The sequence below is a fragment of the Gordionus sp. m RMFG-2023 genome, chromosome 1 (genome assembly GCF_954871325.1).
Source record: "Gordionus sp. m RMFG-2023 chromosome 1, tfGorSpeb1-WG-v2, whole genome shotgun sequence".
Classification (NCBI taxonomy): Eukaryota; Metazoa; Nematomorpha; class Gordioida; order Chordodea; family Parachordodidae; genus Gordionus; species Gordionus sp. m RMFG-2023.
In genome coordinates, this window is record NC_088775.1 from 47,720,590 (window position 1) to 47,745,316 (window position 24,727).

At 28.6% G+C, this 24,727-nt stretch overlaps 1 protein-coding gene across 1 annotated transcript in view; it reads left to right on the forward strand.

The window, feature by feature from the left end:
- Positions 1-15,186: 15,186 nt before the first annotated feature.
- The window catches only part of LOC135922828 (protein Pixie-like), a 34,503-nt gene continuing 24,962 nt past the window's right edge, over positions 15,187-24,727 (forward strand). The window contains exons 1-3 of the mRNA XM_065457311.1: positions 15,187-15,325; positions 15,377-15,560; positions 15,783-15,900. Of these exons, the coding sequence (XP_065313383.1) occupies positions 15,220-15,325; positions 15,377-15,560; positions 15,783-15,900 (408 nt within the window). The 5' untranslated portion in view covers positions 15,187-15,219. The remainder of the gene's footprint in view (positions 15,326-15,376; positions 15,561-15,782; positions 15,901-24,727) is intronic.

Consider the following 24,727-nt stretch of genomic DNA (forward strand, 5'->3'; position numbering starts at 1 on the left):
TTACAAACAGACCACAAGCCATTAATGAGTTTATTTTATCCAAGAATAAACAACATCAACTGCCATAATAAAAAGATAGGCTTTTTTATTAGCAGGTAACAAATATAAAATAAAATTCAAAGCAATCGACAACTAGCCAATGCTGACATGCTATCTAGATTATCTATACAGCGAACCACAATATCAAAGGAATAAACACTATACTAAATACAGGTTGGAAAATAAACACCTTTAAATGCAAGCGAAATTGGATGAAAAACAATGCAAGATGATGTACTCTCTAATGTATACAGATATTAGACGGATGGCCAATAAAGTATAATACATGTTTAAAGGAGAATCCCAAAAAGAGAGAAAATCACAAAAGAGAGAGTTTGTTTACGGTCGAGAACTAAAATGATAATAATACAACAATACCATTACAACATGTTAGATTACTAACATTAAAGTCATATTGGAATAGTAAAAATGAAGATGAGAGCAAACAGGGGCATCGCTAGCCTTTACAATCTTAGGGGGCTCAGCTAAAAAAAATTATGGGGGACTTCCCCCCCACCCGCCAATTTGCTGGCCTTTGGCCGATTTTTAAAATATGCTAACTCTAGACAATTATTCTGAATTTCATATTTTGTCATTTATAATATTGCATACAAAATAAACTAGCATATAAATAATTAATTAATACAAGACATTTCTAAAAATTATATTTTTTAATACAAAATCTATTTGTTACAGTATATTTTCGATTTCTGATATAAAAAATATTTTGTTTAAAGAATTACAAGTGAAAAAAAGGTTAATTAATTCATACACATGCCATATAAGGCGATATAATTCTTAGCAAGTTACATTGACAAAAGGGCATGAAACTAATATAACTCTCTGTTACCATTTTAGGCAACGTTTTATAGAATGGACTAATAAAAAAAAATTTATAGGCTTTACCAAGTCAACAATTCTTGAAGAAGAGAATATAATGGGCCAATCTTAATCATAAAACTATATGGTGGCTAGAGCTTCCTCTTAGATGACATGATAGAAGCTAGATAAATAATCGAGGAAATTTTTGTGAGATATTAAATTTCTAAAAGATTATCTTCCATTTTTAATGATATATAAACGACCACACAGTTGACAATTATTGCTTATCTACATATGCTCTCAGCAGCTTTAGTAATAATCTTAAATTACATAGCCACACAAATAATAGATGCTGGTTAATTTGCAGTCATAGCCATACCACTCACGATTGTAACCCATATCAGAATTTATTATGTTAGAAAAATTGATAAAACAAAAACAGTAAAAATCTTTAGAAGAAATTATGCAAATTTATTGAACTTTTGATTTATTTACACGGCAAAGAAGCCATATTAGAAATGAAACATTTTGTAACTATAAAATAAGAACCAGAGCAGGGGCGGACTGGCGACGCTACGGCCTCGTGGGCATTTTTTTATAGCGGCCTCATTTATATGGGGGCTTCGCCCCCTTCCCTTATATGGCTTCTTCGATTTACATGATTTTTATTACTTCTTATTTTTGAAAATAAGTTCAAAAGATTTACATTTTTAGTAAATAAAAGAATAGTATTTATAATTTATTTTTAAAAAATGCACATCTAAAATCATATTCACTACCAATATAAAATAATATTCATTGCACATATATATTTTTTTATATTAGATTTATAACGATATTGCACTATGAAATCAAATCATACATCACATGTTAAATATAAAAAAATACATACTTAATATATCAAATCTATTAATTTTACACATATAATTATTGCAGTTATACAATATTACAGCGTATAAAATTGCTGCACTTATAAAATCAGGCACCGATCATATTGTGAATAGATATTAATAATATTCATAAAAGAATTAAGGAAATATATAATTTTTACGTTAATAAATCTCTCATTAATTTTGAACCTTTACGCAAATATACAGGAATATCTTCTAGTTCAATCTGCGCCAATGGTTCTCATTCAACTGACATCATTAAAAACGCTTCTAATTTTTTTTGGTCAATATTAGATCTCAGCTTATTTTTGTAATTTTTAATTTACTAAATGTTTTCACGCAATTAATTTGCGTAAATAACAAAGTTAAAATGTATTCATATGCCAATAAATTAGTGTCACTTGTATGCATATTACATCTTTTAAAAATTTCATACGCGCATATTAAACATTTGTTACACTTATTATCACACTCTGAATTATTATGATATTGTAATATTCCTTCTTCTTCATTTGACTCCTCACTTGTTCATACGATCATCTTCCGTTTCATTTATTCTGCTACCATATCTTTGAATACACTGGCAAATGAACATTATTCGTTACGTAATTTAACACGCAATATATATATCTTTACTATTTATTTCTTCAAGATAGAAATCCTGAAATCATACTTCCCAACCTCATAGGATTTTCCACACATTTTAAGAGGAAATTAAAAATTATTCTATCTGCTGAATATCCTCAGCAATATAAGATTTGGAATCTAAATTTTAAATAGTTAAAAATTTTAAAAGGGGGTATATCATTAAATTATTTTTCTGGCATCCCCTTCCTTTAGAAACTGACATAATTTCCTTCTTTTTTTTCTCTTTAGCTTTCACCTTTTCTGGTGGTAAGCTCCTTCAACATCTCTCTCCACTTTATGTTATTCATACAATCTCTTTTATCTAATTTATACTTCTTTATATTGGCTCTAACTTTATGGCCCCATTGAAGTTTTGGCCTTCCTCTTTTACGTTTGCTCATCACTTCCAAGCTCTCAACCTTATTTCCTATGTAGTTCATAGGCCTTCTCATTGTGTGCCCATACCGCTTAAGTCTGTTTACCATTAACTTGTCTACCTTTAAACTACTTAGTATTCTTGTACTGCTCACTTTATCCTTTCTTGTTACCTCAGCAATCATCCTCAGCATTCTCATCTCCATAGTTTGTAGACTTCTCTCGTCTGATTCCTTGGTTGGCCATGTTTCCGAACTATATAGAATAGTTGGTTGTATTATGGAACTGTAAATTTTTCCCTTTAATTTGTGTGGGATTCTTTTGTCAAATAGCACTTTTAACCACCCTTGATTAATTTTACTCTTTATCTCTTTTTGCCGTTTGTTTGTAAAGTGGAGCCCAAATATTTGCAGCTTTCAATTGCCGATATCTGCCATTCATTTATATCAATACTCTCTGTTTCATCTCCTCCTATCACCATATATTCCGTCATTTCTCTATTTACTTTTAGTCCGTGCTTTTTTAGGATATGTATCCAATTCACTAATCTTTCTTTCATTTCATCCTTAGATTCGGCAAGTATCACAATATCATCTGCAAATATCATATTCCACGGGACTGTTTGAGGTATAGATTGTGCTAATACATCTATTACTGTAATGAAGAGAAGTGGGCTGAGAACCGATCCTTGATGAATTCCTTCGGCTATTGTGAAGCCTGCTGAAATACCTGTTGTGCTACGGACTGTTGTATGGCCCATATAAATATCCTGTATTATTCTTATATATTTTTTGGGAACCTTTTGTGGCGTAGCGCCCACCAGATAAGTTCTCTGGGATTCTATCGAAGGCCTTTTCTAGATCGAGAAATTTTTTGCAGCTTTCTCAACTTATTTTGGCCAGATGAATTATTCTGTTTCACCCAAGCATCCATCCTTTAATCTGATTCACCGACCTGGATTTTATTTGATTTCAATGAATTAAGAACAAGAAATGTTGGCTATATTATTTCTACAATAAATCAATGTATAAAAATGTAATATAATTAATTAATCAAAACTTAGCTTTCACTCTACTCAAACGGAAGCGTTTTTACTTCATTTGAAAAAAAGCAAAGAAAAAACGAGGTAATGATGTATAGCGTCAAGCGACGTTACTGGTATTTTATGCATTAAATTATAGTAAACGACATGACAATTGTCAAGGAATGTGATATTCAAATCATAGAGATATCATTAAAAATAAATAAATGATAATAGTTAATAATGTGAACCAAATAATATATTTTTTTTTCTAATCGGCCTCTTTTTTGATATTTTCCTCTGATCGGCCTCAAAAATCGACATTTCTCGCGGCCTCGTGGGCAAAATGCCCACCTGGTCTTATGGCCAGTCTGCCCCTGAACCAGAGTGATATGATAAAAGTAATTAAGATTTTATATATTATTGTCGCATCACCTCTAGTTGGTAGATTATATCTTAAAATAATAGTAGATTGTAATAATATCAAAAATATATTCGAATTAAAAATTTAACTCAAAACTGTTTTTCAAAGAAGAAAAAAATAGCTTTCTTAAAAACACGTAAAAAAAGAGAAGAAAAGATATCGAATTTATTACATCCATCGTGGGATGAATAATAAGAAGTTTAATTTTAACAATATATTTAATAAATAGATGGCGTTAAATAATTGAATGCAAATTGTTACTTATATTTATTATCAAAAGCATTTATTATTAAAATTTTAAATATTGAATGTTTACACCACAAAAAAACATATTTTTCGAATCAGAACATAAAAAAATACATCTAAGCATTTTTGGATAGGAAATTTAATTCAGAGTTTAATGATATAAAAATACTTAAAATTACGTTTAAAATGTTAACCTTTTCGTTCTAAATGTTTTCGCGACTAATATATTTTTTCGAACCGGAAACATAAAAAAATGCATCTAAACATTTTTGGATAAGAAATTTAATTCTGAGTTTAATGATATAAAAATACTTAAAATTACGTATATAATGTTAACCTTTTCCCTTTGAATGTTTACACCACAAAAAATATATTTTCGAATCAGAAACATAAAAAAATACACCTAGCATTTTTGGATAGGAAATTTAATTCAGAATTCAATGATAAAATAAAATTTAAAATTACAATTAAAATGCTAGCCTTTTCCTTCTGAATGTTTACACCACAAAAAATATATTTTTCGAATCAGAAACATAAAAAAATACATCTAAGCATTTTTGGATAGGAAATTTAATTCAGAGTTTGATGATATAAAAATACTTAAAATTACGTTTAAAATTTTAGCCTTTTCGTTCTAAATGTTTTCGCGACTAATATATCTTTCGAACCGGAAACATAAAAAAATACATCTAAACATTTTTGGATAAGAAATTTAATTCTGAGTTTAATGATATAAAATTACTTAAAATTACGTATATAATGTTAACCTTTTCCCTTTGAATGTTTACACCACAAAAAATATATTTTTCGAATCAGAAACATAAAAAAATACATCTAGCATTTTTGGACAGGAAATTTAATTCAGAATTCAATGATAAAATAAAATTTAAAATTACAATTAAAATGCTAGCCTTTTCCTTTTGAATGTTTACACCACAAAAAATATATTTTTCGAATCAGAAACATAAAAAAATACATCTAAGCATTTTTGGATAGGAAATTTAATTCAGAGTTTGATGATATAAAAATACTTAAAATTACGTTTAAAATTTTAGCCTTTTCGTTCTAAATGTTTTCGCGACTAATATATCTTTCGAACCGGAAACATAAAAAAATACATCTAAACATTTTTGGATAAGAAATTTAATTCTGAGTTTAATGATAAAAAAATATATAAAATTACGTTTAAATATTATATAACTGTCAAATATGTCTGTAAAAGTGGCATTTTACCTAATATTTTATAAATAATTATATATTATATAGGATTATATTTATCTACTTACTTTTTATAAATAAATATCTTATACTCATTTGGATTTGGACTTTGAAAATAATTTTAAGAAGAGACATGATAATTAAATTTAAAAATCAAAATGTAGTTGATTAGTGATTTTGAACTCGGCTAATTACAATATTAAATTTGTTAATTTTCAATTAATAAATGATTATATTTATTTAATTAAGGTTTATAGTAACTTAAATAATAATAGTCAATTAAGCTTCAACTGTTAATGCTAAATTAATATTTATTGAGTGATATTGATATATTTTTAACACAGAATTTGATTGCAAGCTGACTGAGTGAACGTATAATTTATATGTATTAATCTAATCTAATAATTAAAATAGTATTCATTTAATAAAAATTAAGATAGTTTTATTAATTTTTAAATAATAAAATTAAATATATATTTACTCAATAGAATTATAAAAGAAATCGTTCAGGGGGCAAATAAAATTTATTTTTAGTTCAAGGGGATATTAAGGAGCAATTAAAAAAAAAATTTTAGCTTCAGGGGGCTATTCAAATTTTTAAGGGGGCTCGAGCCCCTGCGCCCCTTTTAGTGACGCCACTGAGAGCAAAACATTATGTGTGATATCCTAATATAATTCATGATATAGAAACAAGGGTGGAGAATGCCAGAAACAACACAATTTGCCTCAAAAGACATCAATTCAAAAATGACCAAAAGCCCCAAAAGCATGACACCGAGCATATTGATTATGCTGATCTATTGCAAAGTCACTACTGATTGGTAGTGATAAATGCTAGCAGTCGCTGGCCAGAGATAGTTCCCATGACTAGTACTACAACCGAAAGCACGATAAAAATAATGAGAAATAATATCTTTGCCAGATTCAGATTTCCTAAAATAATCGTTTCTGATTATCTGCCACAATTCAAAGAATTCAATGATTTTTGAGAAAAAAAACGGAATATAATTATGGTTAGAAACCAGTTTAGCTATTTTACTCTACAATTACCGAAATACACTAGTGGCAGAAAATGAACAAAGTCCTGCCAAAATACTACTAAAAATTAAACCTAGAGATTGTTAGACCAAAATTCGATAGGGGGAAGGAGAAATTAGAATACTACATTTGAAAATTAGATAAATGAAAAAGGTCACGCATTTAAAATAATAAAGAAAAAAAATGGGAAAAGGCTATTATTAAAAGCATTCTACGATATGAAGTAAGTATAGAGGGTAAAACGATTATATGTCATACAAATCAATTAAGAAAAGGAACCGAATATATATTAATTGAAGAGTATGTAGAAGAAAGAACAGAAGAGACATAAAATGAAAGGGAGGAAAATGATACAAATCAAGAAGCGGAAGGAAGTATTACACAAAAGTTATAAACTACAAGTCAAGATCGATATCAGAAAATGGGGAAAAATATCATGTATTTAATTGTTTATGTCGTGATGACGTTGAAGAAGTGATGGGCTGTCAATTATTATTATGACGTTGAAGAAGTGATGGGCTGTCAATTATTATTAATATATAGTTTTATATAGAAATACATATATGTGAATCTTATTCATTAAATACAAGATATTCTTATTCATTACATGTGAATCTTATTCATTAAATACAAGATATTCTTATTCGTAGTTATATTTGATAGAATATTTACAGTGGTGCCGAAACTATGGACCTTGCGCATATTTAGAAGAATTCAGGTTAAATTAGGTTAATTTGTTAAGATTAATGTGTTATATTATTTATACATTGATAGTTTTAACAGTGATTTTGTTATTATCAAATCAGAACTTTAGAATATATTTAATTAAGTTTTTAGTTTCTTTATTATAGTAATAGGGTGGAAATGGCAAAATTTATCTATTATACTGTTAGTCAGTTACATGTATTAGCAATAATGGTGTTAGTAATAGTTTTAATAGTGTATTATGTGGGGTTTTGGATGGGAAGAATAAGTGTGAAGAGAGTATGTGAGGGGAATTGTAATGTAGGATTCCGGCTGGAAAGAAGGGCGGAGATGGAGCTGGGATAGAAGGTAGTAAAGGGAATACATTGTTTTAGATGTGGCAGAGAGGGTCATATCAGTAATGCAATGTAGTAGGTGAAGTGAGAAATATGGAAGGGTATAGAAGATGTTTTAAGTGTGGTAAGGAGAATCATTTGATTAAGGATTGCCCGGGAATTCATGAGAGGGTAGGGACATGACTGAAGGAAAGGAGTAAATTAAATGATTTAGTTTATAGTTTAAATTTATATATTTAATGTTAATGAGTGATTGAAAAAATATATATATTCTTAAAAAATTTATTTGGTGGTAACCAATTAGAATATGGTGTTTTTAAATATTTTTTTGGAATGGATGTAGCAAGAAATGATTTTATATTAATGTATAGTTTTTGAAAACAATGTTATATGTATAAAATAATTGATATTGGTATTGTCAAGATGTTGTTTTGTTTTAATGAATTATTATAAAATAATTGTGCTAACCACACCTTTCCCTCTCCATATTTCTCCCTTTTCAACCATCCCTTAACTATTCCCACCATCCGTTCTGCTTGACCATTTGAGCGGGGATAATTAGGTGGAGACATAAAATGTATTATTCCTAACCTCTCACAGAATTCTTTGAATCCTTTACCCTAAGTAGGACCTCCATCAGAAACAATCGTTTCAATAATCCCATAATAAACTTTCTATCCAACTCAAAGAAATCGACATGTACCCTCTCACCAGACCTCTGAGCCTTCTCCCATCTATCTCTCTTATTCCTACCCGGCACAGCTTTCCACTCATTACACGTTTCACACTTATGCACTAACCCTACAATCTCCGCATTAATACTGGGCCACCATATATACTCTCTCGCATCTTTCTTCATTTTACTCACCCCCTGATGCCCCATATGCAACATTTCCAATACAAACTCTCTCAAAGACATCGGTATGACCATCCGATACCCTCTTACTACATTCCCATCCACCAAACTTAAATCTTCCTTCAATAACTCATACCTCCTATCTCTTATATCACATTCACACTCCCCCTTTAAACTGCTCACCACTCTACTTAATTCCATGTCCTGTTTCGTTGCCTCCACTAACTCACCCCACTTCACATAATCTTTCTCTCTCTTAACCCCTATTACATTTATCTTCTCCTCTCTACCGTCCCCATCTCCTACCATTGACTCTCCCACACATAGCCCGGACATAACATCAGGCATAAAATTCTCCTTCCCTTTCCTATACCGCAATTCCATGTTAAATGACCAAACTAATAACAACCATTGCTGCAAACGTTCTGATAACAACAATTCCCAGTTGTCCTTCTTAATTAACCCCACCAACGCTTATGATCAGTGTATGCTACAAAACTTCTGCCTTTTAAATATTCTCTACATTTTATTAACCCTATCTTTAACACTAATGCCTCTTTCTCTATGACGGAATAATTCCTTTCTGCTTTACTTAGAGCTCTTGAAAAATACAATATTGGTCGTTCCCTCCACTCTATTATATGCAACAATACCCCTCCAACCCCCTCATTAGAAGCATCCGCGGTTAATATTACCTCATATTCTTCATTAAAACTCACCAGTAAGAGACTCTTACTAACTCTTGCTTCAAATTTTGAAAACTCCTTTCCTGCCTATCTCCCCAGTCAAACTTACTATTCTTCTTAATTAACTCATACAATGGGATCGCCACCCTCGTAAAATCTTCAATAAAACGATGATGATAATTAATCATCCCCAGAAATGACTGCAACTCCAATTTGTTTTTCGGCACTCGCATCTTCAATATACTATCAACATTCATATTCATGGGTCTAATTTCATATTTTCTTATATCATGTCTTAAATATTCTATCTCTTATACTCCAAAGATACTTTTCCTTACATTAGCTCTTAACCATTTCTCTAAAATCCTTGCTAAAGCTATTCTCAATCTATTATTATATTCTTCCCTTGTTTTGCCCACTATCAACACATCATATAAATAATAAAATATCCCTTGGATTCTAGCAAACACTTCCGACATGGTCTTCTGAAACACCTGGGCCGATAAATTTAATCCAAAAGGTAATCGCAAAAAATTAAATAACCCCTTCGGTGTATTAATCGTTAACTTATCATTCATTTCCTTATTCACCTTTAATTGCAAATAGGCATTACTAAAATCCACCTTTGAAAACCATCTAACCCCTCCCAAACTATCTAGGATTTCCTCTACCCTTGGCAAAGGATATCTCACCTCAACTAAACCCGGATTCTAATTTATCCTAAAATCAGCACACAAACGTAACTTACCATCTGCCTTACGAACAGGTACTAATGGAGTAGCCCACTCACTATGTACCACAGGTATTATTATCCCTTCCTCTTTCCACCTATTTAACTCGTTATTAATCTCCTTGCGCCATTGAAAAGGAATTCTACTTGAAGGTAAAAATCTAGGCTTGTAATCCTTCTTTATATTCATACTAACTTCAAAATCTTTCATCCCTAACCCTTTCTCAAATATTATCTTATACTTCTCCAAAATCTCCTTTATTTCCCTCTCAAACATTCCATCCCCTTCTCTACTCTCCGGCCTTATATCATCCATCATCAATCCATTTTCCCCTTCCTTCTGCATTACTTGAACCTCCTCTACCATCTCCTTCTTACTCATCTCTTTCTCAATCCCCTTAAATTCACCCCACCAATTATACAATGGCCCTACCCACCATAAATTATCCCACCCCAAAATAATCTTCTCCAATTTATCTACTATACAAAATCGAATAACACTATTAACCCCTGGTATTTGCATTGTCAACTCTCCCCTACTTTCAACTGTCTTCCCATTCAATAGATACAACACCTTATCTAATTTCTCTAACTTCTTCTCCTGCCAATACTTCAACATATCCCCTATTGCCATTAAACTCACTGTCGCTCCAGTATCAATTAAAAATTCTACCTGAATCCCTTCCATGTTTAAAACCCCATGTGGACATCTACTAATTTTCTCCCCAACCCCGGATCTTACATTTGACCCCTCCCCAACCACCCTTTCTGTCTCACCCACCTGACCCCTCTGTTTGGACTCCCCTTGTGGACTCAAAAATAACCCATGCAACTTACTCCCCCCAGTCAAATTACTAATGGACTTTAGACCCCGGACTATGCCCCTAGGACTCAATACTTTCTCCAAGACTTTGGACTCCTCAACAAGACTTAACTTCTTCCAACCCTTCCCCATTTTAACCCTCCTTCCTCCCTTACTTTCCGTGTCTCTATAGATTCTCTTGATACCCCAATCATCACATCTACACAATTATCACCAATCTCACTTAAACACCCCCATATATATATATAAAACTAGAGACAAAATAATCCCTATTTAACAATACATGTAAAATATTCCAATGAAAATTATACATATTATAAAAATTAATAAAATATAAAAATTTAATCAAAATCATCCTAAAAACACTACTCACATTAAGATAATTTTTATAAATATTAATATATATATCTACTTTCCAAATAATACTAATAATTTTATTATTAAATATATATCTATATAAATTTAATCTATAAACTATTAAATCATTTAATTTACTCCTTTTAGTATTAATATGTATAATGTAAAAAAAAAAGAAAAGAAGATAATATTTATTTAATGTTAATGAGTGATTGAAAAAATATAAATATTCTTAGAAAATTTATTTGGTGGTAACCAATTAGAATATGGTGTTTTTAAATATTTTTTTGGAATGGATGTAGCAAGAAATGATTATATATTTATGTATAGTTTGTGAAAATAATGTTATATGTATAAAATAATTGATATTGGTATTGTCAAGATGTTGTTTTGTTTGAAATTTAAAAAAGAAAAAGAGAAAATATGGTTAAAGAAAAAAAAAGAAAATGAAAAAAAAAAAGAAAAATAAAAGAAAGGAAAAAAAGGAATAAAAAGAAAATTAAAAAAAAAATTAAAAATTAAAAAAGGAAAAAGGAAAGAGTTTTTTTTAAAAAAAAATTTTAATGAAAAAGGAAGGATATAGAAAGGTAATTTGGTGTTAGATGATTAATGGGTAATATCCAGATGGGAGGTGAAATTATCTGTTGAGATTGGAGGATGAGTAATGAGGAAAGTACAATGATAATGATACAAAGAAAGGATTAAATGGAAGAGATGGAGAAGGTTGTGAATGAGACAAGATGGATAATGATTTGGAAGACAATGGTGATAGATGTGGGTGAGGAAGAATGGTAATGGGCAAATGAGTAACAATGGTAATGGTCTATTTGAATGAGATTTAGCAATGGTTAAATTTGATTTGTCATTGGTCTAGTTTGATTTGTCATTGGTCTAGTTTGATTTGCAATGGTCAAGTTTGATTTGTGGATTTGATTTGCAAGAGCTAGGATGGTGATGGGAATGGGATTTGGATAATGATGAATGGTAATGGGCAAAAGGCAGATGGGATGATGATGAACTGTAATGGGAAATGGGAGGCAGATGGGATTTGGTCGAATGAATGGAATGGTATGTTGTTAGACAAATGATTGGATTTGGAATGGTATGATGCTGGAGGAAATACATATATATGGATCTTGCAAAGCTGTGGGATTGGGATGATGATGAATGGTAATGGGCAAATGGGAGGCAGATGGGATTTGGTTGAATGAATGGAATGGTTTGTTGTTAGACGAATGATTGGAATGGTATGATGCTGGAGGAAATACATATATATGGATCTTGCAATGATATGGGATTGCAATGATGATGAATGGTTATGGGCAAATGGGAGGCAGATGGGATTTGGTTGAATGAATGGAATGGTTTGTTGTTAGACAAATGATTGGAATGGTATGATGCTGGAGGAAAATACATATATGTGGATCTTGCAATTATATAGGATTGGGATGATGATGAATGGTAATGGGCAAATGGGAGGCAGATGGGATTTGGTCGAATGAATGGAATGGTATGTTGTTAGACGAATGATTGGATTTGGAATGGTATGATGCTGGAGGAAATACATATATATGGATCTTGCAATCCTGTGGGATTGGGATGATGATGAATGGTAATGGGCAAATGGGAGGCAGATGGGATTTGGTTGAATGAATGGAATGGTTTGTTGTTAGACGAATGATTGGAATGGTATGATGCTGGAGGAAAATACATATATATGGATCTTGCAATTATATAGGATTGGGATGATGATGAATGGTAATGGGCAAATGGGAGGCAGATGGGATTTGGTCGAATGAATGGAATGGTTTGTTGTTAGACGAATGATTGGAATGGTATGATGCTGGAGGAAATACATATATATGGATCTTGCAATGATATGGGATTGCAATGATGATGAATGGTTATGGGCAAATGGGAGGCAGATGGGATTTGGTTGAATGAATGGAATGGTTTGTTGTTAGACAAATGATTGGAATGGTATGATGCTGGAGGAAAATACATATATGTGGATCTTGCAATTATATAGGATTGGGATGATGATGAATGGTAATGGGCAAATGGGAGGCAGATGGGATTTGGTTGAATGAATGGAATGGTTTGTTGTTAGACGAATGATTGGAATGGTATGATGCTGGAGGAAATACATATATATGGATCTTGCAATGATATGGGATTGCAATGATGATGAATGGTTATGGGCAAATGGGAGGCAGATGGGATTTGGTTGAATGAATGGAATGGTTTGTTGTTAGACAAATGATTGGAATGGTATGATGCTGGAGGAAAATACATATATGTGGATCTTGCAATTATATAGGATTGGGATGATGATGAATGGTAATGGGCAAATGGGAGGCAGATGGGATTTGGTCGAATGAATGGAATGGTATGTTGTTAGACGAATGATTGGATTTGGAATGGTATGATGCTGGAGGAAATACATATATATGGATCTTGCAATCCTGTGGGATTGGGATGATGATGAATGGTAATGGGCAAATGGGAGGCAGATGGGATTTGGTCGAATGAATGGAATGGTATATTGTTGGTCTAATGATTGGAATGGTATGATGCTGGAGGAAATACATATATATGGATCTTGCAATGATATGGGATTGGAATGATGATGAATGGTTATGGGCAAATGGGAGGCAGATGGGATTTGGTTGAATGAATGGAATGGTTTGTTGTTAGACGAATGATTGGAATGGTATGATGCTGGAGGAAAATACATATATATGGATCTTGCAATTATATAGGATTGGGATGATGATGAATGGTAATGGGCAAATGGGAGGCAGATGGGATTTGGTCGAATGAATGGAATGGTATGTTGTTAGACGAATGATTGGATTTGGAATGGTATGATGCTGGAGGAAATACATATGGATCTTGCAATCCTGTGGGATTGGGATGATGATGAATGGTAATGGGCAAATGGGAGGCAGATGGGATTTGGTCGAATGAATGGAATGGTATATTGTTAGACTAATGATTGGAATGGTGTGATGCTGGAGGGTGAGTATGAGATGGAAAAATGAAAAAGTGTTTGTAAAGGGGGGAAGTGTCGGGATGACGTCAAAGAAATGATGGGCTGTCAATTATTATTATGACGTTGAAGAAGTGATGGGCTGTCAATTATTATTAATATATAGTTTTATATAGAAATACATACATGTGAATCTTATTCATTAAATACAAGATATTCTTATTCGTAGTTATATTTGATAGAATCTTTACAGTTTATATTTGTATTTTTTGTAAAATGTTTATTTTCATTATTATATTTATTATATGAATTTTAATAGAAAAGAAAATGCGATATGATAACGAATAAAATAAAAATATATTTCAAGAATTACTTCTATTAATACATTTCATTTTTATTCTTAACAACGTAGTTTTGTAAAATCAAATAAGTATACAGCATCTTAGCAGATTTACTAAAAATATTACATAATATTTTTCTAATAATATGGATTGCATAAAAAATATAATTCTTCTAATTAGAAAATTATAAAATAAATCATAATATTTTGTTGAACAATATTCCTGAAGTATAAATAATTATTCATCTTCAATCTAGAAATCTTAACTTGATGATAATTATACAGATCATAAATAATTTAATCAAAAGATTTCAAAAATATTTACTACATAAATTGAAGAACAAATTATAATATTTTGTTGAATCATATTCCTGAAATAACAATAATTATTTATTTCTTCAGTCTAGAAATCTTAACCTGATGATAATGATAGCAGATCCTAAAATTTAATAATCATAAAGAATTTATGCAAAAGATTATAAAAATATTTAGCCAAATCTTAGAAAACAATCAAATATTATTTTAAACTTGATTTCGAATTTTCTTTTTTTTTTAACGATGATTGAATGAAACAGTTTGTTAAAGTTTTCGATATTAACCTGGTTTACCGAATTAAAACTTGTTTAACTCCCTCTATAATTCGATGAGATTTCCTCATTTCGCAAAAGCAAATTTTAACATTGAAGCGATTCATCATGCCAGAAACCAAAATGATACGTATAGCTATTGTAAATAAAGATAGATGCAAACCTAAAAAATGTCGCCAAGAATGCAAAAGATCTTGCCCAGTTAATAAAATGGGTGAATTTTTTATATTTTCTTGAAATTATAATTAATCTTTTTGATAAATAGGTAAACTATGCATTGAAGTCACACCATTGTCCAAAATTGCTAATATTTCGGAAGAACTTTGTATTGGATGTGGGATATGTGTCAAAAAATGCCCATTTGAAGCTATAACTATTATAAATCTTCCCAGTGATTTAGAAAAAGATACTACTCATAGATACTCTGCTAATTCATTTAAATTGCACAGGTATATTTTAATAAAGTTTATAGACATAAAATGGTTCTTCATTATTTTAATCAGAAATATTGTTTAAATATATAACAATATTTTATTTTTTCTCATTGTTCTGAATTACATTTATAAATCATTAACTTAATGCTATTATTTCTAAATAAACATAATGTTGGAAAAGTAATGGTATTGTTAAATTTGCTTTAAGTTTCCCTTTAACATTCTCTTATGAAAAAGATTACCTATTCCCCGACCTGGTGAAGTGTTAGGACTTGTTGGCACAAATGGAATTGGAAAATCCACTGCTTTGAAAATTTTAGCTGGTAAACTCAAACCCAATTTAGGAAAATATGAGGTTTAAAATAATTATATATATGATACAAAGAAAGTAAATTAAGTATTTACAATAAAGACAAATATTTTAATAATTATTTTGGTAAAATGAAATTGGATTGATTCTTCTTATTTATTAGACTTTATAAAATACCATTATACAAATTATTTATTTTCTAAAAAAAAATAACCGTATCAATTACCATTGTAGTTGGTTATTTTATATGATTGTTCATATACTTATATTAGGAAAATTTTATATCATTTATAATATTAAACATTTTTAATAACCTAAACTATTAATCTTTTTTCTTGACTTTTATTTGTACCATATAGAAACATATTAAATACCTCTATTTTAACTTATTTATCTCATCCTTATTGCATCAATGTAAATTTAGGATATCTATGGCTAAGGAAAGAGGATTTGTTTGAGGGCCTTATTTGGCCTACAGTAGCAGTTGGACTTCTATTGGTACAATTTTGAGGCTTAGTTAATAATATTTGGTTAAAATTGATTGATTAAATGGAACTGTTTAACAACACTTCATTTATCCATAAACATTGCAAATATTTTTAATGAGATTATTAATTTTGGAGAATAAAAATATTATACTTAATAATTAATTAAAAGTTGGTTTTTTTTTAAAATAGAAAATATTTATAAACTCAAAATAGATGGTAAATAAGAATCAATATAATTATCAGATCAGAATCAGATTGGTTTTAAGTAATATAAGATTGAATTGGATCAGTGAAAAATTTGTGAATCAGCATAGTCCTATTAATTTTTAATATTGTAGTTTCACTAATAATATATGAGTGATTTTGAAGTTACATGGATACACCTATTTTACTCCTAAATTTTATATCATTTTGCAATTGAAATACCTTTTTTTCATAATATAGGCTAATACTATTGTGGCATTTTTACACCTAGCATTTTCTGTTCAAAATTACCTTAATGCTTTAAAGCAAACAATCATTTATATTATATGTCATTACTATACTTGATATTTTAAGAAAAGTTAGAATTTATTTATTTCTCTTTATTATCTATCTCAGAGATCTGCAAATTGTGTAATATTTTTTCTTGCCGAACCTTTCCAAAAAATATTTTTAAATATCTTTATAAGCCTATCCTTAACTTATCTAACAAAGTTGATTAAAATCTCATGTTTCAAAGTAAAAAATGATAAAGAAATATTTAAACTATTATGCGAATGGGTTTTGTTGAGTTTTAAAACAAGCCCACCATCTGGTTTAATTTTCAATTTTTTTTTAGATTTAGGCATAGGAAGTTGTAGCATACAGCATTATTTAAAAAATATAGAAGAAATCTCGAACTCAAAATAATTATTTTAAACATACTCCTCTCTTGCAATTACCCTCACATTTGTTATTGCCTCTATCGCTTCTCCTTACCATTAAATAATCCACTAAATTGCATCCCCGAATTCATAAATCTCCATTCTTTCGACCTTTCTTGAAGAGTATGTTCCATGCAAACATTTATATGGTCTAATAGCCTCTCCTTCAACATTTTGTAAAAAACGAACTCTTTCTTCATACAATTGCCTCCCCATTTGGCACGCCTGATATGATTTCTAGTATTTTATCACAAAATATATCCTTCTCTTCCTCTTTTGCCGACTTTAGTTGCATAAGCTTAATATTGAATGTGAATGTAATATGAGGCTTAAATTAAAGGCTCCATGTCAATTCAGCGAAACTTTTATCACGAAATACTTTTTCGCGAATGAATTTTATCGCTAATACTTTTCCACGAAGACAATATCGCGAATTTTTTTATAGCAAAACCTATAAAGCGAATACATTGCAGTGAAACTTTTATCGCGAATCAATAATCGCGAAAATTTTATAACGAAGTCATTATCGCGAACACTATATAGCGAATATATCACAAAGATATTATAACGAATTTAATATCACGAGGTCAATATCGCAATAATTATTTAGTCTTGTTAATTAGTCTAATTCAAATCGACTAAAAACTTTAGCCACTAAATTAGTCGATATTCAGCTTAAGTTGATCCATTTAGTTGGCCGAACCATTTGGTAGGCTTAGTTGACCCATAGTCAACAATTTTAAGGCCGAACTTGCATTACTATATACTCGGGGTAAAAATTAAATTGTAAACATGGTAAATTGAGATATCAGTGAAGATGAACCATAGAAAAGTGACATATTTTTTAAGTTATTTTGACGCAAATGACTAAAAATATATATAATAACATGCCAATAGTATTTTAGCGAAGATGTATTTTAGAAAAGTGACAATTGTCATAATCATTATTTTTAAACTTTGAATTTTTTTGAAGCAAATAGATAAAAAAAATGAATTGTAAACATGTTAAATTGATATTTTAGGGAATTTGAACCATAGAAAAGTAACAATTGTCATAACCCTTATTTTTAACTTTTTAAAATTTTTTTGAAGCAAATGGGTAAAAATATAAATTGTAAACATGTTAAATTAAAATTTAAATGAGGATGTATCATAAAAAGTAACAATTGTCATAATCGTCATTTTTAAATTTTTTTTTGAATCCAATGGGTAAAAATATAAATTGTAAACATGATAGATTAAAATTTAAATGAGGATGTACCATCAAAATTGTCATTGTCATAATCCTTATTTTTTAACTTTTTAGAATTTTTTTGAAGCAAATGGGTAATAATATTTGTAAACTTATTAAATTAAAATTAAATTAGGATGTATAATAAAAAAATTACAATTCGTTATTTTTAAACTTTTTTGAATTTTTTTGAAGCAAATGGGTGAAATTATAAATTGTAAATATGTCAAATTAAAATTTAAATGAAGATGTACTATAGAAAGGTGACAATTGTCATGATCGTTATTTTTAAATTTTTTTGAAGCAAGGTAAAATTATAAATTGTAATAAATTTAAATGAGAATATACCATAGAAAAGTGACAATTGTCATAATCGTTAATTTTAAATTTTTGTAGTAAATGGGTAAAAATATAAACTGTAAACATGTTAAATTAAGATGCCCCATAGAAATGTGACAAATGTCATAATCGTTATTTTTAAACTTTTTGAATTTATTTTTTAGAAAATTGGCAAAAAAATAAATTGTAAACATGTTAAATTGCGATTTTAGTGAAAATGAATCATAGAAAATGACAATCATATTCATTATTTTTCAATTATTTTGGAGATTTTGAAGCAAATGGGTAAAAATATAAATTTTAAGCATGTTAAATTAAAATTTCTGTGCAGATGAACCATTGAAAAATGACAATTGTAATATTCATTATTTTAAAGCAAATAGGTAAAAATATAAATTGTGAGCATTTAAATTAAAATTTCAGTAAGGATGAAAAAGAAAAGTGACAATTTCCATATTCGCTATTACTTTAAGTTATTATACCATGCAGATCTTACATAAATATTATTAAAAACTACCACTCTAGACTATAGTATATCATTATCAATTAGGAGAAATTGGTGCTTTAACTTTTTGATTTAAAAATCAAAAAATTTGTGATAAAATTACTGTTCACAAAAATATATGAGTGGGAGCCCCCATCATTAAGCCATAATTTCATTATGCTAAATAATTGTTGACTCAATACCCCATACCCTCTAAGCTCAACAAATTGTAAATATTTAAAAAAAAATATAAAATCAATAATTTTGAAGTTTGATAGATATATTCCTTATATACAAAATCTTTAACTAGGTCAAATTACATCCAGGGTTCTTTTATTACCAAGTATACCTTCCAAAAATACGAATCGAATATTTATATTTTTATTAAAGAGTACAAATTGATTTGTTAGTATTTCATTTATAATATTGTAGGTTTAATAAATTAATATTTTATTTTTAATTCTAAAAAATAAAACTGTAAAAATAAATGATATGTGGCGCCATACATATATAACCAAAAGCATAAATAAATTAAATTCACATATTTTAAATTTTTTTTATAAAATATTATGATTTGTTATTTAAATCAAAAAATTAATATATTTTAAAAAATTAAATATTATTTTGTAAAAATATGATTAGGGAAAGCCGGGGTTATATAAGTGCTATAAAAAAATAATAGATTAGCAAGTTCTCTAAGGTAGGAATTAATATTTAAGAAAAAAATAATTTTAGTTTTTTATTTATAAAATTTAAAAAAATGAAAATTTAAGAAATAAGAAAAACACCCGGGGTTATTATCCTTAGACGTTGTTTCTCATATCATATTTTTATTTTTAAAAATTTTTGCGTAAAAATATTAGTCCTACCTAACTCCTAAGTAAATAAATGAAAATATTGTCAAATTTACCAGGTCATCTATAATTATATATATCACCCAGAAGAAGTGTCACTTAAAACTATAATTTACAAAAAATAAGTCAATCATCTATTATCATTCATCCCCCTAGACAATCCAGTAGCCGAATGTTCCATCTTATCGGGCATGCTTTTTGCAGTTTATTTCTTCCTATAGCACTTTAGAAATAATTTTATTCTAATTCTGTCTATTTGGATATCTGAACATTTTATATACACTAGAAATTTTCCTAATCATAGTTATTAATAGAGATAATCTAAATGAATTTTTTTTGATTGATAAAATTTTTTTATATTCATAAAAGTGTAAGAAAATAAACTTAAATATTTTGTGAGATAAAATTTAATACAAAGAAAAATATTTAAATTTTTTAACTTTCTGTTAATATTTAAAATAGAATATAATTTGAAATAGATTACTTTGCGATTAACATATTATGAAAATCTTTTATATATTTCGAAAAATGTTTGCTTCGGTGAGGGGGGGGGTGCAATTCCTCCCCTTTCTGGTTTCGCGCATATTATAAGTAAAGTATGATCTTTACCTAATGATATTTATATGAGAGAAAACAAAGGCTATTTCAGACTTTTTGATTTAAAGTCTATAAAATTTGTCTTGATTTTAAAATTGATAAATTATATTTTTATTAAAATTTATTTTGCTGTTTATAACTTATTTGATATGTGAAGAGTTTAATAATTATTTAACCCGCCCGCTCGTCCGTTTTATAAAATTATTTTACTCTCCCGCTTAAGATGGGCCGGCCTAGGTTAAAAGCTTGCTCCTTTCCTCAAAATAGCTTAAAAATTCTGACAATGTCATTTTACTATGATACATCTTCACTAAAATTTCAATTTAACAAGCTTACACTTTATATTTTTCAGAGACCTGCAGGCCCGGCCCTAAACTTAAATATACCCGGGCCGGGCCTAAAGAATTTTTTTTTAATATATCTGGGCCGGGCCTAAGATCCGGGCCGGGCCTTAATATTTTTTATAAAAATTTTTACATTATGTGTTTATGGTTATAAGATTATATTATAGTTATGATTAATATAATATTGGGTGATGGTTAACACTACCTAACAACCCACAGATCGATCTAATTATTAATTTCCTGCAAATTTATTCAAAGTATTAATATATTTTTTTATAATTCATATCTAAATTTTTACAACATATTTTACCAAAACAATCAAATAAAGGAATATCTTAAATAAGCCCCAATATTCAAGTATTATTAATATATTTTTTTATAATTCATATCTAAATTTTTAGAATATATTTTACCAAAGGAATATCACTTCTTAAAGTTTGTAATACCTTTCAAAGCGAAAAGGAGAAATAAAATTGATTTTACTTAATATAAAGCATTTTTTAATTGAAAAATTTGTTTTACACAAGTATCATTTTATTTCTCTTTTTCTCTGTCCCAAATTCAAGCAATTACGTATGTAGTCAGGGACAGATCGCAAAATGACGGAAAACTATATAAAAGATTATATTAAATTACAAGAGGCTCAGGAAGTAAATGAAATACCATCGACCAGTCAAATTACGACTGTTGTTAAACAAACTGAATCGTTTTATGACAAATAGGGCGATGGTAATTCTGGTAATATGTCAATACCCGATGATGAATATTATAATTACATAAATAAAAAAATAGATGAAACATTTAAGGTGGATAATTTGTTAGAGTGGTGGGCGGCTCATCAAAGCGAATTTCCAATTTTAGCAAAATTGGCAAAACGGGTATTGGCAATTCCTGCTTCAAGTGCAAGCTGTGAGCGGAATTTTTCCACTACTGGGAGAATTCTTGAAGAAAGAAGAAGTAATCTTCAACCTGAAAAGGTAGATATGCTTCTCTTTCTTCATGATATTTGTGAATTTTTAATATCTTTCTTGAGTATAGGGTTTCGTCAATCATGCTGGTTTTTTACTTTGCAAACTGTCAAATATTTATTGCATTTATTATATTTACCTTGAGTCATGAAAGTTTTTAATCCAACATTTTTCATTATTTTTTTTTACAATATTATATAATACAATTATCTTCTTTTGTTAAAAATTTATATTATAAAATAAATTATATTTATATTGTGCAATAGATTATATTTTCAAACTATTTATTATACATGCATTTTTTTAAATAGCTATTTATTTTTATTTTATAAATTAAATAGTAAATTAAATACAATATATTATATTCTCAAAATATTTTCCATTTTTATAAATTAAATATTAGTTTTTTTTTTAAATGTAATATAAAATATAGTATATGACAAATATTATTACCATTTTTATGAATATTAGTTTTATTTTTATAAATGCAATATAAAATATAATATATGCTCAAAATATCCATTTTTATAAATAACAGTTTTATAATTTTTATAAATTCAATATAATATTCTCAAAATATTAGCTTTTTACATGTATTTTTTAAATAATAAGCGATAATACTCGCTGAAAAATATGGTAAAATACCTCATAGGTGAATTTTTGTATATACCAGGTCGAATATAATTTTAAAAAATTTCGAGCCGGGCCTGAAATTTTTTTTTAAAAAATATCCGGGCCGGGCCGTAAAAATTTTTTTTTAAAATATCCGGGCCGGGCCGGATCAAAAAAATTTAAAACCGGGCCGGGCCGTGCAAATGGTACCTCTGCAGGTCTCTGATATTTTTACTCATTTGCTTCAAAAAAAATTCAAAAGTTTAAAAATAACGCATTTGACAATTGTCACTTCTATGGTACATCTTCACTGAAATCTTATTAACATGGTTATAATATATGTTTTTACCCATTTGCTTTAAAAAAGTTTAAAGATAAAGATTATGACAAATGTCACTTTTCTATGGTCCATCTTTCTCAAAAATCTATATTTAACATGTTTAAAATTTATATTTTTAAAAAAGTTTAAAAATAACGATTATGACAATTACATTAATTCTATAGTTAAAGCCAATACGTAATGTTTAACTACAAAACACGTAAGATAGTTCTTTAGCATATATTATTATTTTTCCCTTAATTACTCAGAATCAAAACTACTTAAAGTAATTTTTAATAATTTCCCGAAAGATGATTTTGTTAAATAAAAATTTTAATTTTCTTCGAATTGAATTGTTTATAAAATATAATATATTGCTCAGAAATATTTACTATTTATTTTATTTAAGTGTATAAGCATGTTTTTTTGAGTTTTCAAATTAATCATTATTCTGTGTCATAATAATAAAATAATTCTGAGAAAATTTGAAAAAATTACTTAGCAAAACCTTTTATGATTTTTAAAAATAATCTGAGAAATCAGCAAAAATTCTTAGTGAAAAATATTTAAACATTTCAAAATATTTGTTCAAATTTACTTTTAATGACATACCGCACATTTTAATTATGTTGGGAGAGGGGTGAATTTATTGGGGTAAAAACCTTAGCCAAATATATTCTCCATACTTACAAGTCAACTATGCGTGAGAAGAGCCCAGAAAGATATTGATTAATTAATTTTTTATCATATCAGATAAAGGTTACATGCTTACTTAATAGACAATAAGTGACAAAAGATCCATGAAACATTTCGCATTTATGATTTAAGGGACTTTGTGAGTAAATTAATATTCAATATGTTGTTTTCCTTTAAATAAATGCATTTGTAATATATTTATTGTTTCGCGATAATGACTTCCCGCAAAAACATTCACGGTAAAGGGTTTAGGTTAAAACTTTCGCTAAAATGGATTCGCTGTAATGAATTCGCGATTAAGGTTTCGCGGTAATAAATTGGCTATAAATGTCTCGCGTAAAAAATTCGCGGAACTGGTTCCGCGATATTACCTCCGCTATAAAATTCCTTGGCGGTAAACGACATTCGCGATAAAAGTTTTGCTGAATTGACCTGATACATAAATTAAAAGCTGTTGATTTTTATTTCCCAACTCTAAGTGTTCTTTCTGCCTACTACAAAATTTATTAACATAAAAAAGAGGTCAAATGCTAGCAGGCAATTCATAATTTCCTCTATTAATGTGGACTCCACCCTCTGAGGCACTGGAAAAAGGACTAATTTTTTGTTATTGTTTAATGAAAAGTTTTATTTTTATCTATATAAATAAAATATAATTTAAATTATTCAATAATATTTTTTAAAAAAAGTAGTATCCTTCCCCAGCCATATCAGGAGGTGTAGCAATTTTTTAAAAAATGATTAAATAAAGTGAAACGTTGCCTTGATTGTACTTTTACTTATTAAATATGGTTTAATCATTAAAATTAATAATTTTATCTAAAAATATAATAACTTATCATTTTTTAAATTTTAATGATAAAATAATAAATTCATATATGATTAACTCCTGTTTCAAATATAAATATTATATAACTTGCAGTAAATTGGAATGATTATAAATATAAATTTTAATATTTTCGTCGTTTCCGATGACGAAGTAGCTTGTGCAGGTAGCATAAATATGATATTCAAATGATTTTAAAAATGCATCGT